The sequence below is a fragment of the Sander lucioperca genome, chromosome 21 (assembly GCF_008315115.2).
Source record: "Sander lucioperca isolate FBNREF2018 chromosome 21, SLUC_FBN_1.2, whole genome shotgun sequence".
NCBI classification, from domain to species: domain Eukaryota; kingdom Metazoa; phylum Chordata; class Actinopteri; order Perciformes; family Percidae; genus Sander; species Sander lucioperca.
The window spans coordinates 18,168,816-18,196,736 of record NC_050193.1 but is presented as its reverse complement, the minus strand read 5'-3'; the positions used below and the strand labels follow the sequence as shown (position 1 = coordinate 18,196,736).

General features: G+C 42.1%; 1 protein-coding gene and 1 long non-coding RNA gene across 3 annotated transcripts; one reads left to right on the top strand and one right to left on the bottom strand.

Annotated features, from left to right (window-relative positions):
* Positions 1-1,138: 1,138 nt before the first annotated feature.
* Positions 1,139-12,436, bottom strand: LOC118494169. The gene is made up of 3 exons (XR_004896262.1): positions 12,425-12,436; positions 6,683-6,685; positions 1,139-1,275 (listed from the first exon to the last, which is right to left on the bottom strand). It is a non-coding gene; the product is annotated as an uncharacterized LOC118494169 (long non-coding RNA).
* LOC116055138 (serine/threonine-protein kinase WNK4-like) lies at positions 5,172-24,935 on the top strand. Of its 2 annotated transcripts, XM_035997027.1 has the most exons (23): positions 5,172-5,418; positions 5,593-5,964; positions 8,724-8,890; positions 10,114-10,334; positions 10,962-11,119; positions 11,249-11,337; positions 11,484-11,715; positions 12,733-12,921; positions 13,046-13,220; positions 13,499-13,695; positions 14,740-14,813; positions 15,214-15,340; positions 16,586-16,702; positions 16,828-16,983; positions 17,395-17,449; positions 17,618-17,728; positions 19,399-19,907; positions 20,809-20,857; positions 20,935-21,018; positions 21,473-21,908; positions 22,123-22,325; positions 23,958-24,054; positions 24,213-24,935. In XM_035997027.1, the coding sequence occupies exons 2-23, from the start codon at positions 5,680-5,682 to the stop codon at positions 24,232-24,234; spliced, it is 3,753 nt and encodes a 1,250-aa protein (XP_035852920.1). In that variant the 5' UTR covers positions 5,172-5,418; positions 5,593-5,679; the 3' UTR covers positions 24,235-24,935. The 2 variants fall into 2 exon arrangements, with proteins under 2 accessions (XP_035852920.1, XP_035852921.1); XM_035997028.1 differs by lacking the exons at positions 22,123-22,325; positions 23,958-24,054; positions 24,213-24,935 and having other exon boundaries at positions 21,511-21,638.
* The last annotated feature ends 2,986 nt before the right edge of the window (positions 24,936-27,921 follow it).

Here is a 27,921-nt window from a genome sequence, read left to right as displayed (position 1 = left end):
CTTAGTGAGTTAGAGGCACGGCTCCGCACCATGGAATCAAAATCATATGCTTCCATAGCTAGCCAGCTTAGCACAGCTGGTGCGGGCCAACATACTGTAGCTTCTGTTAGCAGTCCCCCGGCAGGCCCCGAGCAGCCGGGCGAGTGGGTGACTGTGCAAAAGAAGCCTAGCGCTAGCTAAAAACTGGGCAGTGCACATGACGGCGGTCGCGCTAAACCGGAGCCTATGGCTAACCACCAACATCTTCATATTTCTAACAGTTTCTTCCCACTCATACACCGGCTGAGAAGCCAACTCTGGTTATTGGGAGCTCTATACTATGAAACGTGAGGTTGTTGGCTCCAGCAGCTGCGGTCTTGTGCGTCCCTGGGGCCAGAGTGTTAAGCTCTAGTCTTTTTCTACTGACTCAGATGCAGAGACAAACACACGGACTATTAGATTCAATTGGTTTCAGTCAGAGTGTGCATAAGGCCACTCACTGTTTTAACCACACCCTCGACCTTGTGCTGGCATATGGCATCGAAATTGAAATTGAAGATTTAATAATATTTCCACAGAATCCTTTATTATCAGACCAGTTTTTTAATAACTTTCGAATTCTAACTACCAAACTATACAAAATTAGATAAAAGCTTCTACACTAGATGCCTATCTGACAGTGATATAGCTAAATTTAAGGAAGATATTCCAACAACATTTAACTCAATGTCGTTCTTTAATATAACAGAGGACCTTTATGTCAACTTTTGTCCATCCCCAAATTGATAATTTTGTAGACAGTGCAACAACTTGCCTACGGATGACTTTGGAAGTGGAGGAAGAAGAAGATATTGGTGACAGGAGGAAGGACATAACAGGATTATTTGACAATGGGAAAGAAACAGGGGACAATGCCTTGGTTAAGGGAGTTTTCCTCGCCACTGTCCCACTAAATGCTTGCTCTTGGGGGAATTACTGGAATTGTTGGTCTTTGTAAATTATAGAATGCGGTCTAGACATACTCTCTATCTGTAAAGTGTCTTGAGATAACTCTTGTTATTTTATACTATTAATGAAATTGAATTGAATGAGATCATTTGTTGCTAATAACATTTTATTCAATAACAAAATCAAAACATACAGTATGTATTTCATAAACAGCAGATTACTTACAGTAATGCTTAAGAAGAACATGTTTGGCACAGTTAAAAGCCAACAAGTAAGAGTGTTTTTTTAAGGTGAAGTTAGAAAGAATATCAATCAATAGAGAGTCAATAGACAGAGCCTGTTAACTTTCTCCAGGTCAAACACAGAAAATTGTTAAGAGTCAGGAAATAAGGCAGGACTGCCTGATTAAAACTACTTGACAAGACGAAATAAAGCAGATAGGTTTCATGCTTTGGACTAAATAATATAACTTTGGGTTTATTCTCATTCTGCTGTAAAAACGGGCTCCTGGAGATGATAATAATTGGTTAATTTACTGTTATTATTAGGCTCCAAAGGTACATACTGTAGGTAAATCCGTACCTGTACCTGTCTATTCTTGTTTTGCACATGATAATATGTTGTGCACAACTAGGATAATAAATAAATGAAGGGGAAGGACTGAATCAGAGGAAGGCACTGGTGAAATCACAGTAATAAACATAATATAATTATATTGTGATAACGTTTTGACTTATATACTAATGAGCTATAACACTATTTAGGAGAAGAGAAGTGAAGCCGGATAGGCTTCACAGCTACAGACTGTTTAGATTCAATGTTTCACCTGTTCAACATGTCTGGACTGTGGGAGGAAGGAAGGAAACCCACACGGACATGGGAGAGATCGTGACTGTACTGTAAGTAAACACAACCACATGCAAACACATGCTGCTGAACACAGAAAGACCCCCGCTGGTTTGAAACAAGAACATTCCTGCAGTAAAAGTGCTGAACACTGAGTCAACCATGAAGATGTGCCCTGCTACGTCTACGTCCTGCTACGCCCTGCTGAGCTCTGCTGTGCCCTGCTACGTCCTGTAACGCCCTGCAGTGCCCTGCTATGTCATGAACTACTACGACTTCTATTTCTGGTCACTGTTCCATTATCTTTACTGTGACTGTTATTGCCATTGTTCATCAAACCCCCAACCAGCACCATCAGACACCGCCTACCAAGAGTCTGGGTCTGTCGGTTTCTCCCTAAAAGAAGGTTTTCTCGACACCGAGGTTTCTTCCTAAAAGGGAGTTTTTCCTCGCCACTGTCGCACTTTATGCTTGCTCTTGGGGGAATTACTGGAAATGTTGGGTCTTTGTAAATTATAGAATGTGGTCTAGACCTACTCTACCAGTAAAGTGTCGTAAGATAACTCCTGTTGTGATTTGATACTGTAAATAAAACGGAATTGAACTGAAGTGAATTAAAATACAACAAACTGCTCGTTGAGTTTAAAACTAATGAAAGGAAATCATTTTCAACTTCTTTTATTGACCAAATTAAACATTGAATTGAATATAAAAGGCAGCACTAAAAGAATGATGATTACATTTTAAAGTGCAGTTTCCTGCTGATATTTTCTTTCAACTAACACAAAAGACTCTGAGTGTCTTTGGCGATATGTCCCAGCCTTTTGTCATGTGTTTATTGTGCAAGTTGATATTGATTGATAAAAAAGAAGATATATGTTGCAGCCCTAGACAGGATGCAATAAACAGTGTGTGTGTAAGAAATTGTTTTGTTCTGAGAGATTTAAGAGGATAAGTGTTGTGACTTATTAATATTATTACTAGATTATTAGAAATTATTCATTACTTTATCCAATAGAGATTCTCAGAAACATGACCTCAGCGGCAGCTTTGGCTCAACTTTAGATAATAATTAATACAAAAAATAAATAAAGATAAAAATAGTTCCTTTTTTGTCATCAGTCAGCGATGTGAGTTATTTTGGTATCGTTTGTTGTTCACACATTTACAAAAGTGCATTTTTTAAGTGCAGGTATCTATGTTTCAGAATAATGGGGCTAACAGTATGAGTTTAATTTGTTATCCTCATAGGATGTGATTTTAAAATTGTCATCTTGTATTTTCTGAACTTCTTATCCTGTTCATGGTTACAGACATGTTCAAATCAGGATCCAGTGAAAACATTCGTTAAAATATATATAAAAAATGTTACAATTAAGTTGCACAAGTGAGGCTTTAATTCTGGCCAAAGATCAGTTAGCGTGTTTTTTTGTAAGCCCCATTGCTTGTATAAGTCTTGCCTTCACACACACACACACACACACACACACACACACACAAACACACACACACACACACACACACACACACACACACACACACACAAACACACACACACACACACACACACACACACACACACACACACACACACACAACATAAGGACTGTCTGAGGACATGTTCCCCTTCTCGGTACTTCTCCATTTCCCTGTACTGCATTCTTGGCATTTTTACATTACACTTTCGCAATTTGACAATGTCAGGTCCGTGGTTTTGATACATTTTGTGTGCAACAACACATTCTTAATAACAGGTTTGTATGATCTTGAACAAAAATATTTGTTTAATTTAAAGTGCACGTATTACTAATACTGTATCTGAAGTCTCTTTTATATAGACCTTAGTGGTCCCCTAATACTGTATCTGAAGTATCTTTTATATAGACCTTAGTGGTCCCCTAATACTGTATCTGAAGTCTCTTTTATATAGGCCTTAGTGGTCCCCTAATACTGTATCTGAAGTCTCTTTATATAGACCTTAGTGGTCCCCTAATACTGTATCTGAAGTATCTTTTATATAGACCTTAGTGGTCCCCTATACTGTATCTGAAGTCTCTTTTATATAGCCTTTAGTGGTCCCCTATACTGTATCTGAAGTCTCTTTTATATAGACCTTAGTGGTCCCCTAATACTGTATCTGAAGTCTCTTTTATATAGACCTTAGTGGTCCCCTAATACTGTATCTGAAGTCTCTTTTATCGTACATTGTTCACCACAATCAGTACAGGTACTGCACATTGCTGCAGCTCCTCTTTTCACCCTGTGTTCAGGTCTCTGTTTTAGCTACAGAGTGAGACCTCTCACTTCTGTAACATCTTTGTTGGGAGTCACACATGCTCAGTAGCTAGGTAAGGATTACATGAGCTAGCTAGCTTTTTTCTCTAACTTTGGTCTGGACAAGGCAGGATTAGCCGGGAGACTTCTTCTAAACGAGGGCGCACTTTCAACTTTGTGTGGAGTACCTGCAGAACAGGGACATGGAAGTAGTTCTTTTGTAGATTATGGTGAACTAGTGTGTGTTGTAGCAGTGTTTTACCATTGAGAACGAGCTGGCTAACCGTTAGCGCTAGCATGCTACGGTTAGCCCCCTCGTCTCGGCTAGTGACGTAGAAAGCCGTGCAGATTTTGACCAGCTCAGCCAGAGACTGAAGGCAGGACACATTCAGAAACCGTATCTCACTCTAAACACCATGGATGTTTTTTTTTCAAAGTTTGTATGAAGCACCAGAGACACAAAATAACACCCCAAATCCCAGAAATCATAATAATATATAATATAATATATAATCATAATATGGGCACTTTAAAGGAAATAAAAGCTATTTAATAAACTTCAGAAGAACCTGTTGTATTTTTTTAGTTGTGACAATGTTTTAATGAGCTGAAATGTAACTACACGTCTCAACAACGTAGACCTCAACAATTGGGATTGGGCCATTTGGCCGTGCCTTTGTAGCGTCAGTTTTTTCTACTCATTTCTGGGTTTCCCTCCATAAAAAAACATCAAATCAAGGGGAGGGTAAACTTCCTGCCACAGATTTCCAACCGTGGTCAGAAAGAACAGGGGAGACACTTTGTTCACCGAGTCGGTACCCGCTCCGAAGCTAATCCCCGTCGCTCTCCCACTCTGTCTACCACACACACACACACACACCGGCTCTGCTATTCTCTCAAAGAGACATGCTAGAAAGACGTTTAAATCCTCACATCGTCGTAGATCCAACATACTGCTATAAATCCGCCTCGCCCCCCCACGCCTTGCAAACATTTTGTCCATTGGCCATTCAAAGTTTAGCAGCAAAAAAATCCCCAAAAGGGCCAAAAAGGATTTTCCAGTAGGCCACCATTGTAAAAGAAACGTCTGTGTGTGTGTGTCTGGTGGGCGGGGCTTGCTGCAGCTCGTGCCGTCTGCTCTCTGCTGATAAAGCTCGTGCTCTTAGACACCGTGAGCTCTGATCACAACATGAAGAACTTTATCTTGTTGGTTTGAAGAGGTTTTCCTGTAGATGAGCAGGACTTTATGGGGACTTCTGGACTCCGGTGTACTCTATTAGGATGTGGACTCTGTGGGTCAGTTGTACCAAAACGTAGCTCAAAGTTTTAGCAAAGAAAAAGAAAACAGTTTTAAAATTCATCCACAAAAAGGTAAGAAAACTAAAATACGTAAAACAATTCTAAAATAAAGAAAAAAAACAACCTTAATGACATGAATAATAATTTAATAATAGCATTTTTAAATAAATATACATGATTAAAAACTGCTGATGATTATTCATTATATTATAACTTTCAATTTAACATTTTTGTTTCCAACTCCAGTTTGATCGATCTATCGCTCTCCGGTGGCTCCACTGACTCCTCTGACATCACAGCGAGGGGTTTGAACCGGCGTCTCTGAGGAAGACGATGCTGCCCTGGACCGCTGACGACCACTCCGCCGTCCAACCAGATGCTGTGGCAAACCCTCTGGCCAATCAGGACGTGAGCTTCGACTCAGAGGAGGAGACAGCGGCGGCGTTGTGGCAACAGAAGGAAGAGGAGCGAGATGAAGAGGAGACGCAGGCGGTGGCCTCGTCTCCGGACGGACGCTTCCTCAAGTTCAACATCGAGATCGGACGAGGATCGTTCAAGACGGTTTACAGAGGACTCGACACCGAGACCACCGTGGAGGTGGCCTGGTGTGAGCTGCAGGTAACACACACACACACACACACACACACACACACACACACACACACACACATCTACTTGCAGGCCTTAACCACAACCCTGGGAAATGAGATATGATCTTGTTATCATTTGAACCTGATGGGGAAGAGAGGATCCATTCTGAAACACATGGCTTCCTTCCCGACTGTCCCAGTCTGTCCTTAACTTCCGCTTTAGTAAACTCTGATGCAGGTAAGCCGGCCCCCTCGGCCTGGTAGTAGACCAAACAGCCAATAGGAAAAGACGTATACGCCGTGACACTACCGATCAGAAGGTCGGTAGGAAGGTTTGATTTCTGGCCCTGCACTATCCATGTCAAAGTGTCCTTGGAAAGACACTGAACCCCAAATTGCTCCCAATTCTGCTCCATCTGCGTCAGGGTTTCCCGCAGCACTTTCCAGTTTAGGCGGCCCGCCTTAACAACACGCGCATGCCGCCTTAACTGAGTCTTCAAAAAAATATATATATATAACCGCAAGTTGCATCAACACTGTCTGTAGGAAACAAGGTAACGGCGAGTTGTAAAGATACCACCAATCATAACGGAAAGAGCATTTGCTGGCGGTGAGTGTAACTGTCGTTTATTCACATTTAAAGGGATAAATCGCCATTTCACCGTCGCGTGTGCGTCGGAAATTGTCAACAAATGTGCGGGCAGCTGGGGCATGCCCGCCGCCCGGGCAGAGACAGGGTGATGGACTTACTGGAGCATTGGCATACGGTGGGCAGAGAACATTTCTATATGTATCTCTGTCCTGTTCTTCACATCAGTGAGGCTTTCTTCTCTTGTTTCAACGTGAATACATGAGGAAGTGACTGAACTATCATCACCTCTCACGGTGGATTCTCAACGTCCCGGCTGCTGCTGCCCGGTCTTTGAGACACAGCTGTTGTCTGTTTTCTTTAATCACTACATGCGGTTCACAACACACGGTTAGTTAGTGTAGTCAACACTCCTCACGGTGAAATAACGTGTCCTGTTTTTATTTCACGCATACTATCTGCTGGAGTGAGTGAAGCTATGGGCTGAGCTCTGTTATCTCAGAGCTGTTTGTTTTGGAGAAGAGTTGTCGGGCAAAGTGGAAGAGAGGATCACGGAGGATAATGGGAGCTATGCCAGTAAAATTGTTATAGCACTTTTTTTGACCCCCTCCTGTCAGATGGCAAACCTACCACCTTAACTAACAAATTTTCTGCGGGAAACCCTGTGCGTGTAAATATTTTTCTGATGAGCAAGTGGCACGTGTTTTGAGTAATCGGTGAAACTACTAAACCTTTGTAATGCTTTCCCTCAAAACCTCGCTCTCACACTCAAACAGCCACTGCTCGCACCAAAGATTGGCTCTGCTTCTGCTCAAAGTGTAAGCTATTGTTGCTCGGACAGATGTCCTGCTCACTGCTTCACCCAGGCTGCGTCTGTGTGCTCCTGAATCCTCTGCGCTTTTTTGTAACAGCTACAGGTGTAACGAGATCTCGTGAGATTGAAATGTTATGCTATTTCTTGTCAAGGTTTGAAGTTGTCTTGGATATCAGTACACAAGTGCAGAGTCTGTCCAATCTGAGATTTCTCTTGCATGACGCCCAAGACTATTGTGATTGGTCTAAAGAAATGCCAATAAACCAGAGCATGTTTTTCTCCAGGAATGCTGTGTGGACTAGCCAGACCCTCCTCCACTCTGCAGTTGTGGTTGGTCTGGCAAGGCGAGACTACACCCATAGTAATAACACTGTCAAAATTCCCCATCCAATATACTGCAAGGTGTAGTGTTGACCAATGAAATTGTTTACATTTACAAAACAATGTATAATATTGTGAGTGTATGGTGAGGCAAGAACCATGAACCAGAGTTTGCTGAGACAATCTCTGGCATTTTGGCCCCTTGCCATATTTTTTTTTGCAACCGGATGTGAAGATTTTTGACGAGACGGTGGAGCTGGGGAGGATGACGAGGCCAAGCCAGTGTTGTTTATGGTTTCATGGCGCTGCGCTAAGCTAAACGCTAAAGGGTGTTTGTGTGTGAGAGAGAGATAAAGTGTTTGCAGTGACTCTGCAGTTTTTCGTACCGTACACAGTATCTGATAGACAGCTGCTGGTTGATGTTGATAACAGCTCACACTAAACAAATATGCTAAAGAAACAGCCAAAATATTCATAGACAATATATAATAATATAATATAGATAATATATATATAAATATATATATATAAAAAAAAGAGAGAGAGAGAGAGAGAGAGAGAGAGAGAGATCAAAATGTTACTAAAGTAATTCTAAACACAGTAAATGAGGTCAACGGTCGGCTCTCTGTGATACATTTCCTGCTTTGTGTTTATGGTTCTTATTCTCTGGGTCGGGGAAAAACTGAATATTTATTTCAATGTTTTGAACTTCCTGCTGCTGAATGATCATTGATCTGTTGTTTCCTGATAATGTTAACTCACTGTACATTAGTTAGTTATGCTGAGAAAGAACGTCATTTGAATTAAAAACTGTTTATTAATTCTTCATATATTGTCTCAGGAAGACACCAGTTTTTATTTTTTATTTTCATTCTATATTTTATTTTACTCAACTTTTAGGTTTTAATTTAATTGAATTAATTATTGTTATTTTTACATTATTTTGTTTCATTTTACTTTGTCAGCTTACATTATTATAACATGTTTGCTTATTTTATTGTGCTTATTGTGTGTTTAATGGAAGCGGTGAATCATGTGTATCATTACTGGTCTCTGATCCCAGAGTCACTGTCTGAGCCGGACGGAGCGTCAGCGCTTCACAGAGGAGGTGGAGATGCTGAAAGCTCTGCAGCATCCAAACATCGTCCGATTCTACGACTCCTGGAAGTTGGAGATGCTGAGGGGCTTCGTGCTGGTGACCGAGCTCATGACGTCCGGGACGCTCAAGACGTGAGTTCCTGAATGTCCCATAATCGTTTTTAATCGTTACGTTTTGGTTTAAAAAGGAAAATCTTCTGCTACATTTCCTCCTCTCATTCCCCCTGCTCTGGTGTTTCCCCCCTCTCATTCCCCCTGCTTTGGTGTTTCCCCCCTCTCATTCCTCCTGCTCTGGTGTTTCCCCCTCTCATTCCCCCTGCTCTGGTGTTTCCCCCTCTCATTCCCCCTGCTCTGGTGTTTCCCCCCTCTCATTCCTCCTGCTCTGGTGTTTCCCCCTCTCATTCCCCCTGCTCTGGTGTTTCCTCCTCTCATTCCTCCTGCTCTGGTGTTTCCTCCTCTCATTCCCCCTGCTCTGGTGTTTCCCCCTCTCATTCCCCCTGCTCTGGTGTTTCCCCCTCTCATTCCCCCTGCTCTGGTGTTTCCGAGCCCCTAAACCGGAGACATTGGAACCACTTCTGACCCGTATTGGTTTGGAATCTGCGGGGTTGTGTTGCAGTCTCAACGGCCGCAAACGGAGACCTTTGGCAACACGGACGTTGACGTCAATGTTTCTCCTCCTGATTGGGTCTTATCGGTCTCAATGTCTCGTTCTCTGAGACTAAAGCTACCTATGTTACCATGGCAACTACCAGCAGGGGGCAGAGTCTCCACGCTGCCTCCTGTTTATGACCAGTATACCAGAATGTTGATGATATTTTGGTTTGGGCGTGTTAGTTTAAACAGAGATTAGTTCTTCTACTGGAGATAAAAACACTTTCGCTCAAAACTGAAACACTTAAAAACCAAAACGTAGCAGTGGAGATGGAGCCTAAGTCCCTCGGCCGCCCCTGGTCGAGCTCGCCTGAGTTCAGGGTTTTCCCTACCATTTAGGTTTAGGTGCAGCACCAACGTTTTCAAGCACCACCTAAGCCAAATCAAAGTAAAATCAATGTGAACATCACAACTAACTAAATTACTATTTTTTTAGATCTAACGATTGCATTTGGGCCCCATTGAACTTCTTTAGCAAGTTTTGACTTTAAGTTTCTTGAACGTTATTCATTCATTATCTGCTCTACCCTTTCCAATAATAATGGTCCAAAAAGTTGTCAAACTGCATATTTTATCAGTAAAAAAAAACATTTTCTTGAGGGAGAACCCCCTCCACACACACAGCAAATACGTGCACCTAAGTCTTCTACAAACCAAGGCAAAACACTGGAGTTGAACAGGTGTGTCTCTTTAAATCCCGTCAGGTACCTGCGCCGGTTCCGTCAGATGAAGCTGAAGCTGCTGCAACGTTGGAGCTTCCAGATCCTGAAGGGGCTGCACTTCCTGCACTCGCGCTGCCCCCCCATCATACACCGAGACCTCAAGTGTGACAACGTGTTCATCACCGGACCCACCGCCTCCGTCAAGATCGGAGACCTGGGCCTCGCCACGCTCAAGAAGGCCTCGTTCGCAAAGAGTGTCATCGGTAAGAACAAGCAATGTGGAGAGCCAGCAGGGTAACAATTTTGTGTTTTAACAAGACTGTCCCCCCCCGAAAATGCCCACATAAGTGATTTGTTCCAGGGACTTTCACCCAGGAGACCGGGGTTCATGTCCCGTTAGAAAAGAAAAGGAAACAGAGAGTTTTTTAAACTTTAGGGAACAAAATGAGCTACGTCAAATTCTGCGTCAGATGGTGATCTTCAGGATTTTAACTTCAACTGATTTTAACCCAAACCACCATCTTTTTGTCAACTAGGTAGTTTATGTACCTAAACTTAACCAAACAGGGACCGTTTCTGTCGGCGTTCAGTATACAGTATACAGAGAGGAACATATCTCCAAACTTTTACAAAGAGTTGCTGTGTCTTTGGTTGCACCAAAAATAAATCCGAAAACCCTGATCTATGATTGGTTCCCCTGCCATGTTCTAAAATGTAATAAATAAATAAATAAATCCTAATAGATTTAGACAAGACAGAGGCTCCCTTCTACTGTCAGACCAGGAGACAAACAGAAAAATGGCGTAAGGTGTCAGACTCTTACGTGGATGGTTTGGAGGACTTGTTGGTCTTTACGCAGGTGTTGTAAGTTTCTGATGTGATGCATGTAGGCACCCCAGAGTTCATGGCTCCAGAGATGTATGAGGAGAAGTACGATGAGGCTGTGGACGTTTACGCCTTCGGCATGTGCATCCTGGAGATGGCAACGTCAGAGTATCCGTACTCTGAGTGTCAGAATGCCGCCCAGATCTACCGCAAAGTCACCAACGTAAGGATCCATCCAGCTGAGTGCTTTCTACGTCCCATCTTTGCTCACATGTCATGTCATGACTGTATGTTTGCCGTCTACCTTCTGTAATTGGCTACATGTTTGACTGACTGACTGTTTGTTTCTCAGGGAGTCAAACCAGACAGCTTCTTCAAAGTTAAAGTCCCTGAGCTAAAGGAGATCATTGAAGGATGCATCCGAACCGACAGCAATGAGAGGTAACGTGACCAACCACAGTGTAGAATTTATACCTTTAACTCCCGGTGGCTGCGGGAGGTCGTTGTTTACATGGTCCTTTTTCAGTATATCTATAATCTTAAAGCTTCAGCTATAGTGGACTCAGTTTGTTGGTTTTCTGCCGCAGGTTCACGGTTCAGGACCTGCTGGATCACCGGTTCTTCCAGGAGCAGCAGGGGGAGCAGCAGGGCGTCCACGTGGATCTGGCCGAGGATGAAGATGGTGTGAAGGCAGCCTTGAAGCTCTGGCTCAGGATGGACCACAACAAAAAGCTCCACGGGAAATACAAAGACAACAATGCCATCGAGTTCCTGTTCGAGCTGTACAAAGACGTCCCGGAGGAGGTCGCCCAGGAGATGGTAGTTTTTCTTTACACTACTCTAGTTTTTTTTCTCTACACCTTCCACTGGCTCCTGGTGCGTTTTATAATCGATTTTTAGATATTAATGTTTGTTTTCAAGGTCTTTAATGGCCTGGCCCCAGAGTATTTCTCTGAGATTTTAACCCTTCACGAGCACAAGTCATTACGCCACATACCTACGTCATCAAATCAACTGGTTTTAGAGAGCCCAATGTCATGGTACAAACTGTGGGGTGATCTGCCCTGAGACTTTGGAACAGGTTACCTCCTGACATTTGCACTATTCTAGATGTAGCTCTTTTTAGACACAAACTCAAAACTTATTTATTAAGAATGTCTTTTAATACATGGTAGCGGTGTGACATTTTAATCTCCTGTTTCTATAACCTTTTCTGATTTTACTGTATTCTATGTTTTATTCTTTATGTTGTATGTTATGCTGTTATATTCTTGTCCTTGACTTAAAGCACTTTCAATAACTAAACAAGAATCACATCCAGGAACAGATGTGTATTTTACTGACATTCTTTTATTTAATTGAAAATGTACATATTTTTTAAGGTATTACTGCATTTCTCGTATAGTCTTCTCTCTTACAGTTTGGTCGACATAAAGCCCTTAAAAAGTCAGTAAAAAGTTCTTTAGCCACCACAGAGTTTAGATAATCAAGCAAAGCAATAATTACATATTTTTAAAGTAGCAACCACACAGCTGATTAACAACAACCTGTTTCACAGCCTGAATATGCAAAGTTTCAAAGTCGGCATATCTGCCAAACTCTGCTGTGATTGTCGCTCAATTATAGTTTGAAAAACAGTTTTCCTTGTTTTTGGTTTGGTGCACAATTAGGCAGGCAGGCAAAAAATGTATTGCCAACCTAAATTTATATGCGGGCCGGATCAAAATTTGTCCCCACAGGACTTGAGTTTGACACATTTTATTGGAAACTAAAACCAAACAGGAAAACAAGCAGTGAAAACATTTTCTAGTAAACAGACATGTCTCTGTCTCTCAGGTGGTGCTGGGGTTCGTGTGTGAGGCGGACTACGTGCTGGTTGCCAAGGCGATCAGAAACCGAGTGACGGCCATAAAGCGCCAGCGGGAGAAACAGCGCCGTTTGCTGGAGGAGTCTGACCCCACCCTCCTAACACCTGAACCCGCGGCTGCCACGAGTTTGTCTGCTGCCGGGAGGGTGACCAATCAGGTGTGACTGAGGCTACAGCTACACACCTACCTTATGGTTTTTAAGTGATAGTGATAAAAGTTTAAATCAGATTCAAATAAATTAACAAATATACAGTATACATTGGATATTTTTAAACTCACAGCAGGACATGGCTCCCTGGATAAAAGCTCCGCCCCCCGTCCCATTGGTAACGGTGACATCATTGACCAGCAGCCCGGTGAACTCTGTGATCAGCAGCGTCTCCAGTCGGATGGGAGGAGACGGAGACGAGAACGACAACAAGACAGCCAGACAGACCTCATACTCTTCTGCTACATGTCAGGATTGTATTATAATCACGTTATCATTGTATCTGTAAATAGGGTCGAAAATAACTTTTTTGTCCACCAGCCAAATGACTAGTACATTTTACCAGCCACTCAATGGATAATTGATAATTGCATTGTTTTTTGGCAGGAAAGTGAAGCAAATCTACCAGCCACAGGCATATTTTACCAGCATTTGGTTGGAAGATGGTGCTAACTTTGGAACCTGTTTGTAAAGTTATTGTTTATTTAAATTTTATAACAATAACTTAATTCATATTCTGTGGCAGCGGAAGGCGAGATGCACAGCTCCTTCAGCTCCTCGGGCATCCCGGAGAAGGTTGAAGCCATGCCCCCTCCAGTCATTCACCCCCTATATTCTGCCCCTGCTCCCGTGGCTCAGGAAACCCCTCAGCTCAAGGTTCCTCCCCATGTGAGGCGGGCTCAATCCAAACCTCCGCCACTTCCTGTGCTGCGTTTCCCAAAGGTGAGCAGGGGGCGGGACTTACGTTTTGGCAGGGGGTGTTTCACACTGTTGCTGTTGCTCAAGTTGCAGTACTCATTGTGTCCACAGAGGGCGCTGGTAGTGTTCATGCTGTTAATCTCTTAATTATCTCAGCCATGTTCAGACAGACATTACAAAATTAAATTCAAGTACATTTTGAAGCACTTTTTTCCAGACATTCTCACTCACAGCTGTAGTTCTACTTTGTTAGAACACAATACCTCCAAAAGTAAGTACATTTCTGGAACAGGAACGGATATTAAAAAGAGCAAGAGACTGGCATCATCAGAAAAAAAGCGTGAACATTGCTGCTTTAGATGCACACACCAAATCCCAACTAGTTAATTACTCTCCGGACGGACCGCTGCAGTCTCCTTTTCTTTCTTTCTCTTTTCCGTCGGGTGGCACGCGTGCCCGCTTGTGGTGTGAAGCGCGCGTCAGCGCCACTCTCCAACACGCACTCATGCATGCACTCCAACAACCACGGCAGATAGACGGCATGGATGTATTAAGATAGACGGCCTTCTGTACACCTTCGCTTTTTGAAGCGTGAAGGCTACCGTAGCTGTAATACGTACTTTGAACTGCGTGGCGAGAGAGAGTTGATTGCGATATATGATCTCAATGCTAGATGGAAGAATATCCTACACACTGGACCATTAAGGCCTTATTTTTAGAATAGTAAGTTTAAGACTTTTTGAAAGACTTTTAGGACCCCGCGGGTACCCTTGTAATGACTACATGAGTCTAATTTATAGTTATTAATAATTGAAATATAACCTAACAGTTCTTAGAGAAGACAACCCAGTTCAGATGTCTGAGGTTCCAGTGTTTGATATCCTGTTAATGTTTGAAGATGTGGCCCTCTAGAGGACATCATGAAGGACTGACACAAAAAAGCTTTAGATGATCAGCTCTGAGTCGTCTCACTGACCTTCTGGGGGGGGGGATTCCCCTAGGAATCATGGGAAAACAAACAGGTCATCATCGGGAGGTAGATCTTAAGTTTCTGTTTGTTTTCTCCAGAGCATCGCTGTGTCCCAAAATGCCGAGCGACAGACATCTGGATCCATTTCTGGCTTCTCTTCACCTATTGAAAGGTAACACAAACACACACCGTTATTTCTACACTTTCTACACATTCTTCAATATCACCTCGACCTAAAACTAATTCTACATTCTCCACAAATTACCTCATTCTCAAGGTCCTCATTATGATAATAACATTTTGGTTTATTTTAAATGCAGCTCAAAGTGCTTTACAGTATGGCATTAAAAACCAACACAATAGAGAAATGACAAATATAATATAATATATTATACATATATATATTCCTCATAAGAACTGAATAAAAAAAGAAACGCATAAACCATAGAGTCCTTGCAAAGAAAGTTCACAGACATGTTCAATAAACCACAATAAACCCATTTTGTATCGTTTGTTTTTCCTCACATTTAAATGTTGTACCATCTTTTGTCTCTTCACTTCCTGTAACGTAGCAATGCCTCCGATGTGACCTCAGGTTTGAGTGACGGCCAATCAGACAAGGACAACCAGGAAGTGACCAGACGTGAAGCTTTGAAGCAGTTCAGGGGGAAAGCGAGGGCTCGTCTGAGAATCACGGGGGTGATGTAATCTTTTAAGGCTGCAACTATCGAATATTATCACCGTGGATTGACGTGTGGATTATTTTATGGATGAATGGATTCAGCCTGTTCTCATGAACCATACGTTCCAAAGCTACGAAAAGTAAAGCACTGTAATTCATCTGATTAACACGTTTTTTTTTTTGCTGTGTGCACCTCATTGATACCCTGGAAATCCAGAGTTCTCGTGAGAGCACAATTTGAATTTGCTCAGCGAGTCACTCTGGCATTCAGTAATGATGCTCATTAAGCATTAAGTAATGATGCTCATTAACTATGCCCTGGTAGCCAAGCTCGACCAATCCCATTGGTGTATCTTATATAGGCGGGCCAGAGCCGAGCTAAACGGATGACGACAGTTTAACCTACCAGTTAGCTCCGCTGGTGCCACCCCTCAAGTTGGGCCATTTTCATTACTCATTGCCAGACCCTAAATCTTTCAGATGTGTGTGTCTGATTAACATACAGACTTTCAAACCAGGGAGCAAAGTTTGATTCCTGGGAAAAACAAGACTTTCACCCAGGAAATGTATGTTCCTTGGGAGTTTTAATACAAACCACGATATTTTCTTAAATTTAACTCGTTTTGGTGCCTAATCTTAACCGTAATCTCCGCCGAAATGACCGGCAGCTTGCATAACTCTGTACCTGGTGCACAGTCACCTATTCTGGTATAGCTGAACCACCAACTACCACTGACCTGATGGAGCTCTGTTAAGTGTTAAGTACTTTGAGAGCAAAGATTACCAGAGTCAAATTCCTTGTTTGTCTACGCAAACCTGGCCAATAAAGCTGATTCTGCTTCTCTGTAGCGGCTTCAACAATTAGCAACTGCTGCTCTGCACGGAGCTCTGTAGCCCGATATCAAGTGACCAGTCAGCAGTCTCCTTTTTTTTGTATATCATACGTTTTAGTGTGCATAACTTTTTGTACGATATCATATGAACCTGTTCATGAGAATGTGTTGATGCATGAGTTGTTTGGTCTCTAAAATGTGGATCAGTGTTTCCCAAAGCCAAAGATGGCATCCTCATCTGTTGTTTTGTCCACAACTCAAAGATATCCAGTTTACTGTCACAGAGGAGAGAATATATTAAAATATATTCACATTTAACAAGCTGGAATCAGAGAAGTTCATTTAAAACTTGACAACTAATCAATTCATCTTTGCAGCTCATCAGCTTCATTTCCACAATGTGAATAATATAACACGCTGTTTGTTCAGGTGTCAGACCAGGAGGACCGCGTGGTGGAGTGTCAGCTGCAGACTCACAACAATAAGATGGTCACTTTTAAGTTTGACCTGGACGGAGACAATCCAGAGGACATCGCCTCTGTGATGGTGAGCACAGACAGCCAATCACAGATGATTGCTGCAATGCTTTAATATTTTGTTAGGAAGTTGACTTTTGTTAATGTTCTCTATGTTCGATTGGATTAGCAACTCTTTGCCATGTCTATGTTCAGATCCACAGAGACTTCATTGTGCCGATAGAGCGAGAAGGGTTCATCCTCCGCATGTATCACATCATCAAGAAGGCCGAGTCTATGATGCATTATCAGCAGCCAGCCGACATCGACAGGTTATCTCACCTGAACGCCTCCAAGCCGCCCGAGAATACGGTATGTGTGTGTGTGTGTGTGTGTGTGTGTGTGTGTGTCCGTCTGTCTGTGTGTGTGTGTGTATGTGTGTCTCTCTCTGTGTGTGTGTGTGTGTGTGTGTGTGTGTGTGTGTGTGTGTGCGTGTGTGTGTGTGTGTGTGTGTAGGAATATTTTTCCAAAAAACAGTTCATCTTTCCAGTCTGTCCAATACAAAGTCTTCAGAGGAGATTCAGTTCATTGAGATATAAAACAGAATCATCCTCACTACTGAGAAACTGACATAAAGACTGAACAGACTCTTAGATTACATCTAACTCACGATTAATCGAGTACTGCACTGGTCAAACTTTCTGACAACGGTCTGATCATTTCATCTTAATGATGTAGACTGAGAGGTCTTTTTTCTAAATGTTATTTTCATTTTGTCTTCAGCCGATCCTGCCGACACAGGGCCTGTCCAAAACTGCGTCCTCGTCTTCACTTCCTGGTAAGAAAAGACGGAAAAAATATCTATTCATCCATCTATCTAGGAATTAGCATTAAGTAGCATTAGCTGCTGTAGCCCCTGACTGTTGTGTTGTGATCCGATCCATGTCATTTAATCTTTACATGACTAAGATAGGCAGACTGATCTATGGACGCATTTTCCCATCAGACATTGCAGATGTTGAACCCTCACCTTTGAAGGGCGGACACTTTTACATCGGCCCTGATGCCACGCCCTCTGCCAGACCACTGAGGTCACAGTCTTTCCCCACCTCCTCAGGTACATGAACACCTCACTTATTCATGAAGCAAATACATGTTGAGTTAAAGGAAAGTGAATAAAAAAAATGAATACTCTTGTTCTCTGTCTTCAACATGTGGGGTCCCTCAGGGAAGTGTCCTGGGGCCTCCGTTGTTTCCATTAAACTGTATATAAATTTAAAGAAACACTTTCATTTTAATTTCTTTTTTTTTTTTACTTTTGCTACTGTCATAATTAAACTTACACAAATTAACACAATTCTCACCAAAAAAAGTATCTGGTTGCAGCTTGGTAAATGTGAATATTTTCTAGTTTCTCCTCTGTGACAGTAAATGGAATACATAGACATCCGAGGATGTCATATTGGGCTTTCGGAAACACTGATCCATATTTTTCACCATTTTCTGACATTTTAGAGACCAGACAACTAATCCATTCATTCAGACAATAATCCACACATTAAATTGTAACTCTCGCCAAAATGCAACCTAGGGTCTTTTTGTTAATGTACCCGAGTCTCACTTTCGTTTAAAAACATATTCAGGACATAAACGCCACTTTTAAGATTGAACGTATTCTTGTTTTTGGGTCAAATGGCATTTTGAATGGGAGTGCTAGGGGCACTTTGATGCTAGCCTCAAAATAGCTATTTTTAAAAGACTAAGAAGTCTCGACACAACATGAGACTTTGCTCCAAGTATCACCAGGGGCTCTACACCTTAACGAAAGCATTGACAACATTGGTTGTGTACACAGAGTTTACTAAAAAGAAAGGTTTTCAGCAACTCCTCTAGCGGTTGTTCTTCCGGTCACTGTCTATGGAGCCAGTCAAAAATAGTCGAGGGAGGAGAGTAAAGATGGAAAGCTCCAAAAGTTTAGTTCCATATAAATGTAAGGATAATTAGTTGTTTTGTCGTTAGTGAAAAACAATATTGACCTTGTAGTTGAAAAAGGAGCCTCATGTAAGAATGACATTTCCTCCTATGGAGTCTGTTCATTCACATTCAGAGATCGACTATTTTTGACTGGAAAAATGGCGGCTAGCGTAAACAACAACTGCTAACGTAAGTTGCTAAAAACCTTTCTTTTTAGTAAACTCTGGGTACACAACCAATGTTGTCAATGCTTTGGTTAAGGTGTAGAGCTCCTGGTGATACTTGGAGCAAAGTCTCATGTTGTGTTGAGCCTTCTTAGTGGTTTAAAAATAGCTATTTTGAGGCTAGCATCAAAGTGCCCCTAGCACTCCCATTCAAAAGGCCATTTGACCCAAAAACGAGAATACGGTCAATCTTAAAAGTGACACTTCCATCCTAAATATGCTTTTAAACTACAGTTTGACTCAGGTACATTCACAAAAAGACCCTAGGTTGCATTTTGGCGAGAGTTACGCTTTAATCGACATTTAAATAAATCGGTAGTTGCAGCTCTACACTGGATGGTGGATTTATTCTCATTCGATGGCTAGCAGGTTTTTCCTGGTTCCAGTCTGGAACACGACCTTCATCTGTCTCTGCACTGGACACAGAGATGAAACAAAAGCAAAAAGTCTATTTTTGGTGTAAAACGGACACATTGACACATAAATGAGATTTCAAGTTTATAAAATCACAGAAATAAATGTAGAGAGACATGACCATCTGATGTGTTTAAACTCTTTGTTAATTATCTTACTCCCCCTCCGTCTCCAGCTTCCTACCATCAGCCCCTCCCCTACCCCGTCCATTACCCCCATCCAGACTCTGCCCCTCCTCCTCTGTATAACCTTCCGTCTCCCCCTTATTCCCCCAACAGCGCTTCCTCCCCCAATTTCAACCAAGTCCACAGTAGCCCCTCCCTTCTCACCCCCTCCTCCTCTTCCTCAGCACCTCCCCCTTCTCACTGGCCCCCCCCTGACCAGCCTCTCTTCTCTCTTGCCAATGTCCTCTCACTGGCCATGAGTATGGCCCACTCCTTCATGCCCCGACCTGGGACCCCCAACCAGGGCTTTCCCCCCCCGTTCCAGCCCGTGTCTCCCCCATTCCCATCCCCTCTCTCTCCCCCTATGTCTTCATCCATGGGCCCTAAGCTCCATACCTCCTCCTCTACTCCTTTCTCCTCCCAGCCATCCTTCAGCCCCCTCAGCGCTCAGACAGGCTCCGCCCCCAACAGCCAGCAGGGGGCGCCGCCCGGCTGGACTCTCGATGCCGCTCAGGGACTGGTGAGTTTGTTAGAAATAGTCTCACATTTCCAGCTCCATCTCCACAGCGCTGTGGAGTAACGTCTGACTACACCACAATTGCATTCTGGGATAGGAGACAAAAACGCTCTGGGTTGTTTGCATTTTTATACCAATCCCAATGGTCTTGGGCGGCGCTGAGCTCCAGACGCAGAGACGGTGGCTCGTCTAAATAGTCTCAGGAAGGAACTCGTTTTGATGGAAGATTTGCACCCCACTAAAGAAAACGTCACATACAATATTAAATGGAGTTAACTGTTGACACAACACAGTAATGTGAGTTATTTAAATTAGCTGATACATGGTTAAATCTAATTGGCTCTTACCAGTGTATCTCCGTGTGTACTTAGTCCACAACAATCCCACCACTCAGTCCCAAAAAGTCCCAGATTGAGAGGAAATACCCTAAACCTATTCTTTATAAAAAAGTCCCAGTTAGAGAGGAAATGCCCTAAACCTATTCTTTATAAAAAAAAGTCCCAGCTAGAGAGGAAATGCCCTAAATCTATTCGTTATAAAACGTCCCAGCTAGAGAGGAAATGCCCAAACCTATTCTTTATAAATCTTTACAATCATTCCCTGAAAGAACCAAGCAGGCCTGCCTTGTTGCTCCGTCCACATCTTCTTCTAATCTTGACATTTTTAGCGTGTAGCTTGCTAGTTTGGTGTTTGTTGTTTCACGAAGCGAACAGAGTTTGAGAACGGAAACACTGACAGCAGAAGGTGATGGGCAAAGCCTGACATCTTTATCCTGGAAATGTACTTCTGTTTATCCAGGCTCAGAGTGTTTAGAGGAGCCAGATCATGGTCCGCCTCTTAGAAACCGGGTTTCTGTAGTCGGGGTATCCATTTATTCATTCATTCATTCATTCATTCATTTCAGCCCCTCAGTTCTATTCAGATGAAGGTTGGCTCAGCTCCGCCCCCTCACGGTGAGTCTCTGCTGACATCACAAAGTGACATCACACCATACTGAACAGACTCGCTGATCATTTGATCTGGTTCACAGGTCCACAGACTGTCTCTGCTTCCAGTGTTGTCCAGGTGTCCTCTTCCGTCGCATCGTCACCCAGACTGTCCCCCATATACGAGGGTAAGACACACCTGTACCCCCCCCCATGCCAATTGCACCTGACTGCAGCCCAGGGTTGGGCTAAATGTGGGCAGATCTAAACGCTTGACTCCACGCGGGCGCCACCTACGGACAGAGTGGCGTAAAACCCACGTTGTAGAATGTAGAATAATGATTATTAGATTATAATAAATAATGGTATTTGAATTATAAAAAAGGAAAAGAAGAACGGGGTTGGGTTTAGGAAAAGAAGAACGGAGAAAGCAAATGTGACTCGCGGGAAACAATCTCTGGTCTCAGACACACATTCTTCCTCTTCCGGTTGCTATTGGGCAAATGTGCGGAGTCAAACGTTTAGCTCCACCCACGTTGAGCCACTCTTCGATCTGCATAATGCAGTCAGGGCTTACTCCCCCATGCAGGACGAAGTTCACCTCTACTGCTGTTAAAAGACCTTCTTCTGTTTCTCTGTCAGTGAAGAAACCGGCCGTCCATAACGTTGGTCGTTTCCAGGTGACGGCATCTGAAGACACCCCCGCTGTCCTTGATCAGGAGATCCGCCACATCAACCAGGCAATACCCACCACTCACTCCCCACCTCCCTCTGTGTCGAACCAATCAGAGAGCTCAGAGAGCAGCACGGAGAAGCAGAGCGAATCAGAGAGCAGCGTCAGCACAGTGACGGTCTCCCCACCTGGTCAAATTCATGGTTACCATGACAACTCTGGAGGACAGGAGGAAGAGGAGGACAGGAAGATAAGGAGGGATCGGCGGCTGAGTGTCGGCCTGTGGGAGGGGTTGGCCGGCAGCTTCAGCCAATCACGGAGCCGCGTGGCACATTACATCAGCTCCGACGAATCAGAAAGCGACAACGAGGAGCTGTGGGAGGAGCTGAAGGAGCTACGGGAAAGGTGATTGTTCGATACAAATATTTTTAGAGCAATAGAGCGGTGGATTACCATGGGACTATGTTTTAAATTTAAATTGAGCCATGAATTGAACGTGTTCGTCAATTTTAAAGATAATTTAACTCTCTATAATTTATAACTGAAAGGTATAACACGTTCTTCTTGAAAAGGTGAATTCATAACAAATAAAATCCCACATTAATTACTTTAATCCCAGACACCAGGCGGAGGTGCAGAACCTGCAGGCCAATCAGAAGACAGAGATCGAGAAGCTGTACATGCGGAAGGGTAAAGTCCCACCCCCTGGTATCGTCTCTCAGGCCGCCATGATGAACCACCGCCCCCGCCGCCTCTCCAAAACCGGAAACTACCCTCCTCGCAAAAACAGCCTGCAGAGACTGGACATGCCGCCCCCTACAGGTCAGGAGGAAACACATCAACTAGTTATAATGATTTCACGTCATTATTGGCATGACAGTGACGCGGTTAGGACCGCTAACATCACTGAAATACCAATAACATGATGTTAAATCTCACACTCTGTTGCAAAATAAGGTACGATAAAATTCTATTCATATTGCGGCAAATAGCTTTTCAAAATAAAAAAGCATTTCTAGTCCCTCTGTAACAGGATTCAGAGAATTGGCAGACCCAAATACAGAGACGGCAGGGTAGTGGTGAACTTGATGATTTAATGAAACAAAATCAATACAACAAAAGGAGTCCTGGGCCCCGTGTCAGGAGGCAGGTTTAGTGAAAACTCTGAGTTAGTTAACCCTGAGATGAGGGAAACTCTGGGTTTTCTGTTTCAGAAAGAGAGGTAACTTAACCTCAGAGTCAGTTACTATGGTAACTTCACCTCAGAGTCAGTTACTATGGTAACTTCACCTCAGAGTCAGTTACTATGGTAACTTCACCTCAGAGACAGTTACTATGGTAACTTCACCTCAGAGTCAGTTACTATGGTAACTGAGTCTGTGACCCTAACCTGGTCGGGAGCAGGTTTTCTTCTCTCAGTCTCCTCCCTCTGACACAGAACTCTCTCATTTCCTCATTCATTCATTCAGTCTGTATCAGGCGCATTTTAGCGCAGCTTGTTATCTGCATGAATACATTTTTTAAACTCGCTGTTTGTGCGCATGAGTATTTCCGCCGACCAGTTTGTTTGTGGTTGTTACCATGGTGAATCGTAGTATCACGGCTCCATTCATGCTGCCTTTTTTATTGTGGTGGTGCACGGCACCTGAAATGGGGCCCAGAAGACAGCAGGCAAAACAGTTCCAAAACGTCCAGGAAGCAAAAAAAAACGGGAACACAGAGACTCCACACACTAATACAATACAATACAATGATCTGACTACAGACAAAGACAACACAGAGACTAAATACACAAGGTAACGAGGTGAAACAAGGGACCGGTTTACACGAGGGCTCAGGAACAGGTGTAACATATCAGGGTGGGGCAGACAATCACAAAGGCGGGAAAACACAAGGCAGGAAGTAAAACAAGACATGACAAGGGAGAAAACAGACTACAAAATAAAACGGGAAACTGAAACATACACAGCCATAACACCCTCCCTGTTCAGTAGGCCGGCTAACTTAACCTAACGTTAGCTTTGTAGAGATTGTGGGATTTCCCAAACTGAAAAATACCGCACATACAAACATAAAACTGTTTTGCTAGCTCAATCATGTTGTAACTAAGATATCTGCAACAACAAGAAAATAAAGTTATACCGACAGATAGAGCTCCTGTACATCCGTCAACTTCACATGTAGGGAGGGTGAAGGCTTGTATCATGTGGACGCGCTAACAGTTTTGTCGTTATTGCTTAGAATTCCTTATAGGGGAGACAGAAACTATGCACTACAGAGCGTTAACAAATAAATTGTTTAATCCGATGATTAAACAACGATGATTGTTGTTTTTTTCTTTGTTAAAAATCTCTTTTGCTTTGTTTTGATTTGTTGTATGTGTATTCCTGATATGGACCAAGATAAAGTCTTACTACTGTTCTGTAATATAAAATGAATGTGTTTGTGGTTCAGGTATCATGAGGAAGAGGTCGGTCAGCGGCAGCAGCAGTGGATCACAGGACCGAGCCGGGAGAGGCGTGACCTTTGCCCCCGAACACAGCTGCACACAGTGGGTGAAGCCGTTAGCTTTAGATAGACTGATACAGATACACTGGTACAGATACACATAGACACTGATACAGATATACGGATATGGAGAAATATGATTCATAATGATTATAGCATTTGTTAGGGATGTGAGAGTGACCTCTGATCTTTCCCTCCCAGTGAGAGAGAAGCTGACGACTAACTGACGACATGAAGATGATGTCTGAGGATGAAAACTGGCGAAGAAGAGGACGGCACTTTATGAAAACCAGATTTTACTTTCCTCTCTGTGTTTTGTATTTTGAATTGTGACTTAAACATTTTACAAAACATTTCAGCACTTTAGAAAGAAAAAAATGAGCCTGTAAGAACAGGTTCTTATTATTAATATTTGACTCATGCTAGTTCTGCAAGTTTACACTCAGAACGCATCTTAAAGATAGGGACGAAGACAAAAATCCCAAAGTCTTAAAAACCTGTCGCTCTGCAGAGGAAATCAGAGAACTCTCTGAAAACATTCAGCAAACTTTAAAAGTAATCAGCGTCTGACTCTGAGCTCTCTGTGAACACGGTGTTAGCACTGCTGATTCTACAGGATTCTTCTTTAACTTTTGAACTCTTACCTGCTGCTCGTTTAGTCTGAATGATTTGATTTAAAGAGTTTTGTTTAATGAATCTGTTGTTGCATGAAGTCCAGAGTCTCATCACTCGCTCTGAATGTTCTCAGCTGATTGAATGGGTGTTGATATCAAGACCAGATATATCAGGTGGTCAGGCCCTACTCTTCGTCCTAGTTGGCTCAGTAGGATTATGCATTATCATGCATTTTATTCTCTTTGTACATGCTCCCATTGGGCTCCATTCTTCACAAACATAACATATCTTATCATTGTTATGCTGATGACACACAGCTGTACCTGCCTCTAAAATCTCTTTAAAGTCCCTTTTTCACTTCCTGAAAGACAATAATTGCTGGATAACTAACAACTTTCTTCAACTTAATGAGAGTAAGACAAAAGTTGTGTTGTTTGGCCCCCCAAAATTCAGTTGACCAACTTTTGAAGAATTTGGGGACTTTATCCTCAAGTGTGCACACTTTTGCCAGAAATCTAGGTTTCATCAGTAGGATTATGCATTATCATGCATTGGTAAGGTGGATCGCCCCATTGTCAACGCTCAGAGCAACTGCTCGACCACAATGATGTAACATGACGTGGTATAAAGAATAGAACTCGGCATTAGGAGGAGGGTCGGGGAGCGAGTGTGAAACCAAATGTCAACATTGGTTGTTTTATAATCTTAATGACGTAACGTTCTTTGACGCCACCAATGTTAGTATTTTAACCCTGCTGTTGTCCTCGGGGTCAAATTTGACCCATTTTCAAAAAAGTTTTAATATCAGAAGTTATTGTTTCTTTCAATTGTCAACCAAATTGTCAAACAAAATAACATGGATGGTTCCCAACAACGCTCTTCACAAGTTAAATTAATGATAAGTTCACTGCTTTCAATGAATTTGGGTGTTTGATTTAATTTAATAGCATTTGAAGACCAAATTGATAGGACGTTGAAAAAAAAAAAAAAAATTCAGAGAAGTGCAGAAAAAAATTTACAAAAACATTTGAAAAAGTCACAACAAGTTGTAAAAAAAGTGACAAAAAACCTCGGGAAAAGTGACAAAACGTCATTTTGACCCAGAAAAAGAAAAAGTCGCATGGTCAACAGGAAGACAACACAAGGGTTAACCCAAAATGTGATATTATCCTAAACATAACCACTCACAATGGGACTCCCAGAGTGTTAAAAGTAACGGCGACCGTTACCATGGGAACAGATAACAGCCGTCTGAAGCTACTATAGATGCAGCAGGCTGTTTCTGACTTCTCATAACTTTCTTCTGACCAAATCTATGAGTCTGATAACAACCATTCGATGACTGAGAACATTACTGATGGGCGGTCTTCTGCACTACAGTTTGGGTCGGGGTGGATGTGTCAAACAAACTCCAAACTTTCACCCTGGAGACCGGTGTTCATGTCTAGTGTGAATGTGTAAATGTCAACATATGTTGGTTACATAATGTTCTTAAACGCCACAAACATTATCATTCTAACCCACACTATGATCTTTTCCTAAACCTAACCAACCAATTTTACAACCAACCGTTAAGAAGAGACACCAGAACGGTCCTGGCCACGCTAACGGCGACCGTTACCATGGGAACAGATAATAACAGCCGTCTGAAGCTACTGTAGATGCAGCAGTCTGCTTCTGACTTCTGATAACTTTCTGTTAATAATCAACATTAAAAACAACAAACTGCACTTTTAGTTTCTTCTACATCTCCACATATCCATGAGTCTAAAGTCTGTTAAAGTCTGTCTAGCATGTATTATCAGTACATAAACATGTAGTAAATATTTATAACAGACTATAATATAGTTATATATCTTATATGATTACAGCTTATAATTCAGTATGTGTAAATACAGCAGCTTCCACTTCATGAATTAACACTTAGATCTGCTTATAACAACATGACGTCTGTTATAAACGTCTATTACCTGTTACCAAGTAATCTGCTGTAGAGTTTCTGTCTGATTTATGATCTCAGTGTGTCCTATTTATTGATCATTTCACATTTCACAATATTAAGAGACTTATTTCATTTGAGTTCATAGAGTTTGAATCTTTCACAAATATGAAACTTGATATTTGAAATATTTTTGCAATAATGTGTCCAATAAACAAAACAAAACAGAATCTGCGGATATTGTTTTTTACCTTTTTCCCTGGTGATCCAGAAGATAGATCTGAGGAATATAGCTATGTCACTTTGTTACTTCATACACTTTCTTACTTACTTTCTTTAGCTATTATTCATCCAGCTAAATGACATGTAATACTTTCTTTACCTTGAATTTGACTGTGAGCAACCATCAATGTGTGTGTGTGTGTGTGTGTGTCTGTGTGTCTGTGATTGTGTTTGTGTGTGTGTATCTGTGTGTGTGTATGTGTGTGTGTGTGTGTGTGTGTGTGTGTGTGCGTGCGTGCATGTGCATTTGTGTCTGTGTGTGTGTGTGTCTGTGTCTGTGTCCATGTGTGTGTGTGTGTGTGTGTGTGTGTGTGTGTGTGTGTGTGTGTTAGTCATCCATTGTTATCCTAAATATTACCAGTGTACTTTTTTTAACCTTTTATAACAGCTGACTCTGAGTCAGCCAATAGAAAAGCGTAAGCATGCAACAGGACTGTTGTTCCCACCCGCACTCATTGAAATCTTTGGAAATTTTAATTTTTAACCTCAGAAAGCTAATGGGGGATGTTACAGGACATTTAAAAAAAAAATTGTTATCAATATTTGTCATCTTTGGATTGCAAATCAAGGTCAATGAAGTTACCATATATGAGCACTTGCCCGTCTAGGGTAAAAAAATTACGAGAGTGAAAAACACACACAAACTGCAAGGAACATTTACTTAGAGACATCTCTGTCTTGAGGTTCTGATACTGGCTTGACTGTCATACAAGAAAAACACATATTCAACAAATACACATACACATAACATTCAGTTCGGAACCGTTTCTGGAACAGATAACAAGCCCACTTGTTACAACAGTAACAGTCAAAATATTGCCAAATAAGAAGTAAATAAAATAAATAAAATTGGCATATAAATTGTAAATAAATAATAATATGTGAAAAAAACTTTATAATTGATCGAAGAAAAATTTAATAAATCATAAATATACTACTACTACTACTACTACTACTACTACTACTACTAATAATAATAATAATAATACAAAAATCTTTTGTTTTTGTTTTTAAAAAAGTGCATGTATAAAAACTATGAGAACATTTTTTTGTTTTTAAAAAAGTGCATGTATA

Excerpts from the sequence above, each read along its gene's own strand:
- LOC116055138 (XM_035997027.1), top strand. The coding sequence starts at position 5,680 with ATGCTGCCCTGGACCGCTGACGACCACTCCGCCGTCCAACCAGATGCT. Across the intron at positions 16,984-17,394 it reads CCAAGCCGCCCGAGAATACG|CCGATCCTGCCGACACAGGG; the intron begins GTATGTGTGTGT and ends TTTTGTCTTCAG. Across the intron at positions 21,909-22,122 it reads CTGAAGGAGCTACGGGAAAG|ACACCAGGCGGAGGTGCAGA; the intron begins GTGATTGTTCGA and ends CTTTAATCCCAG.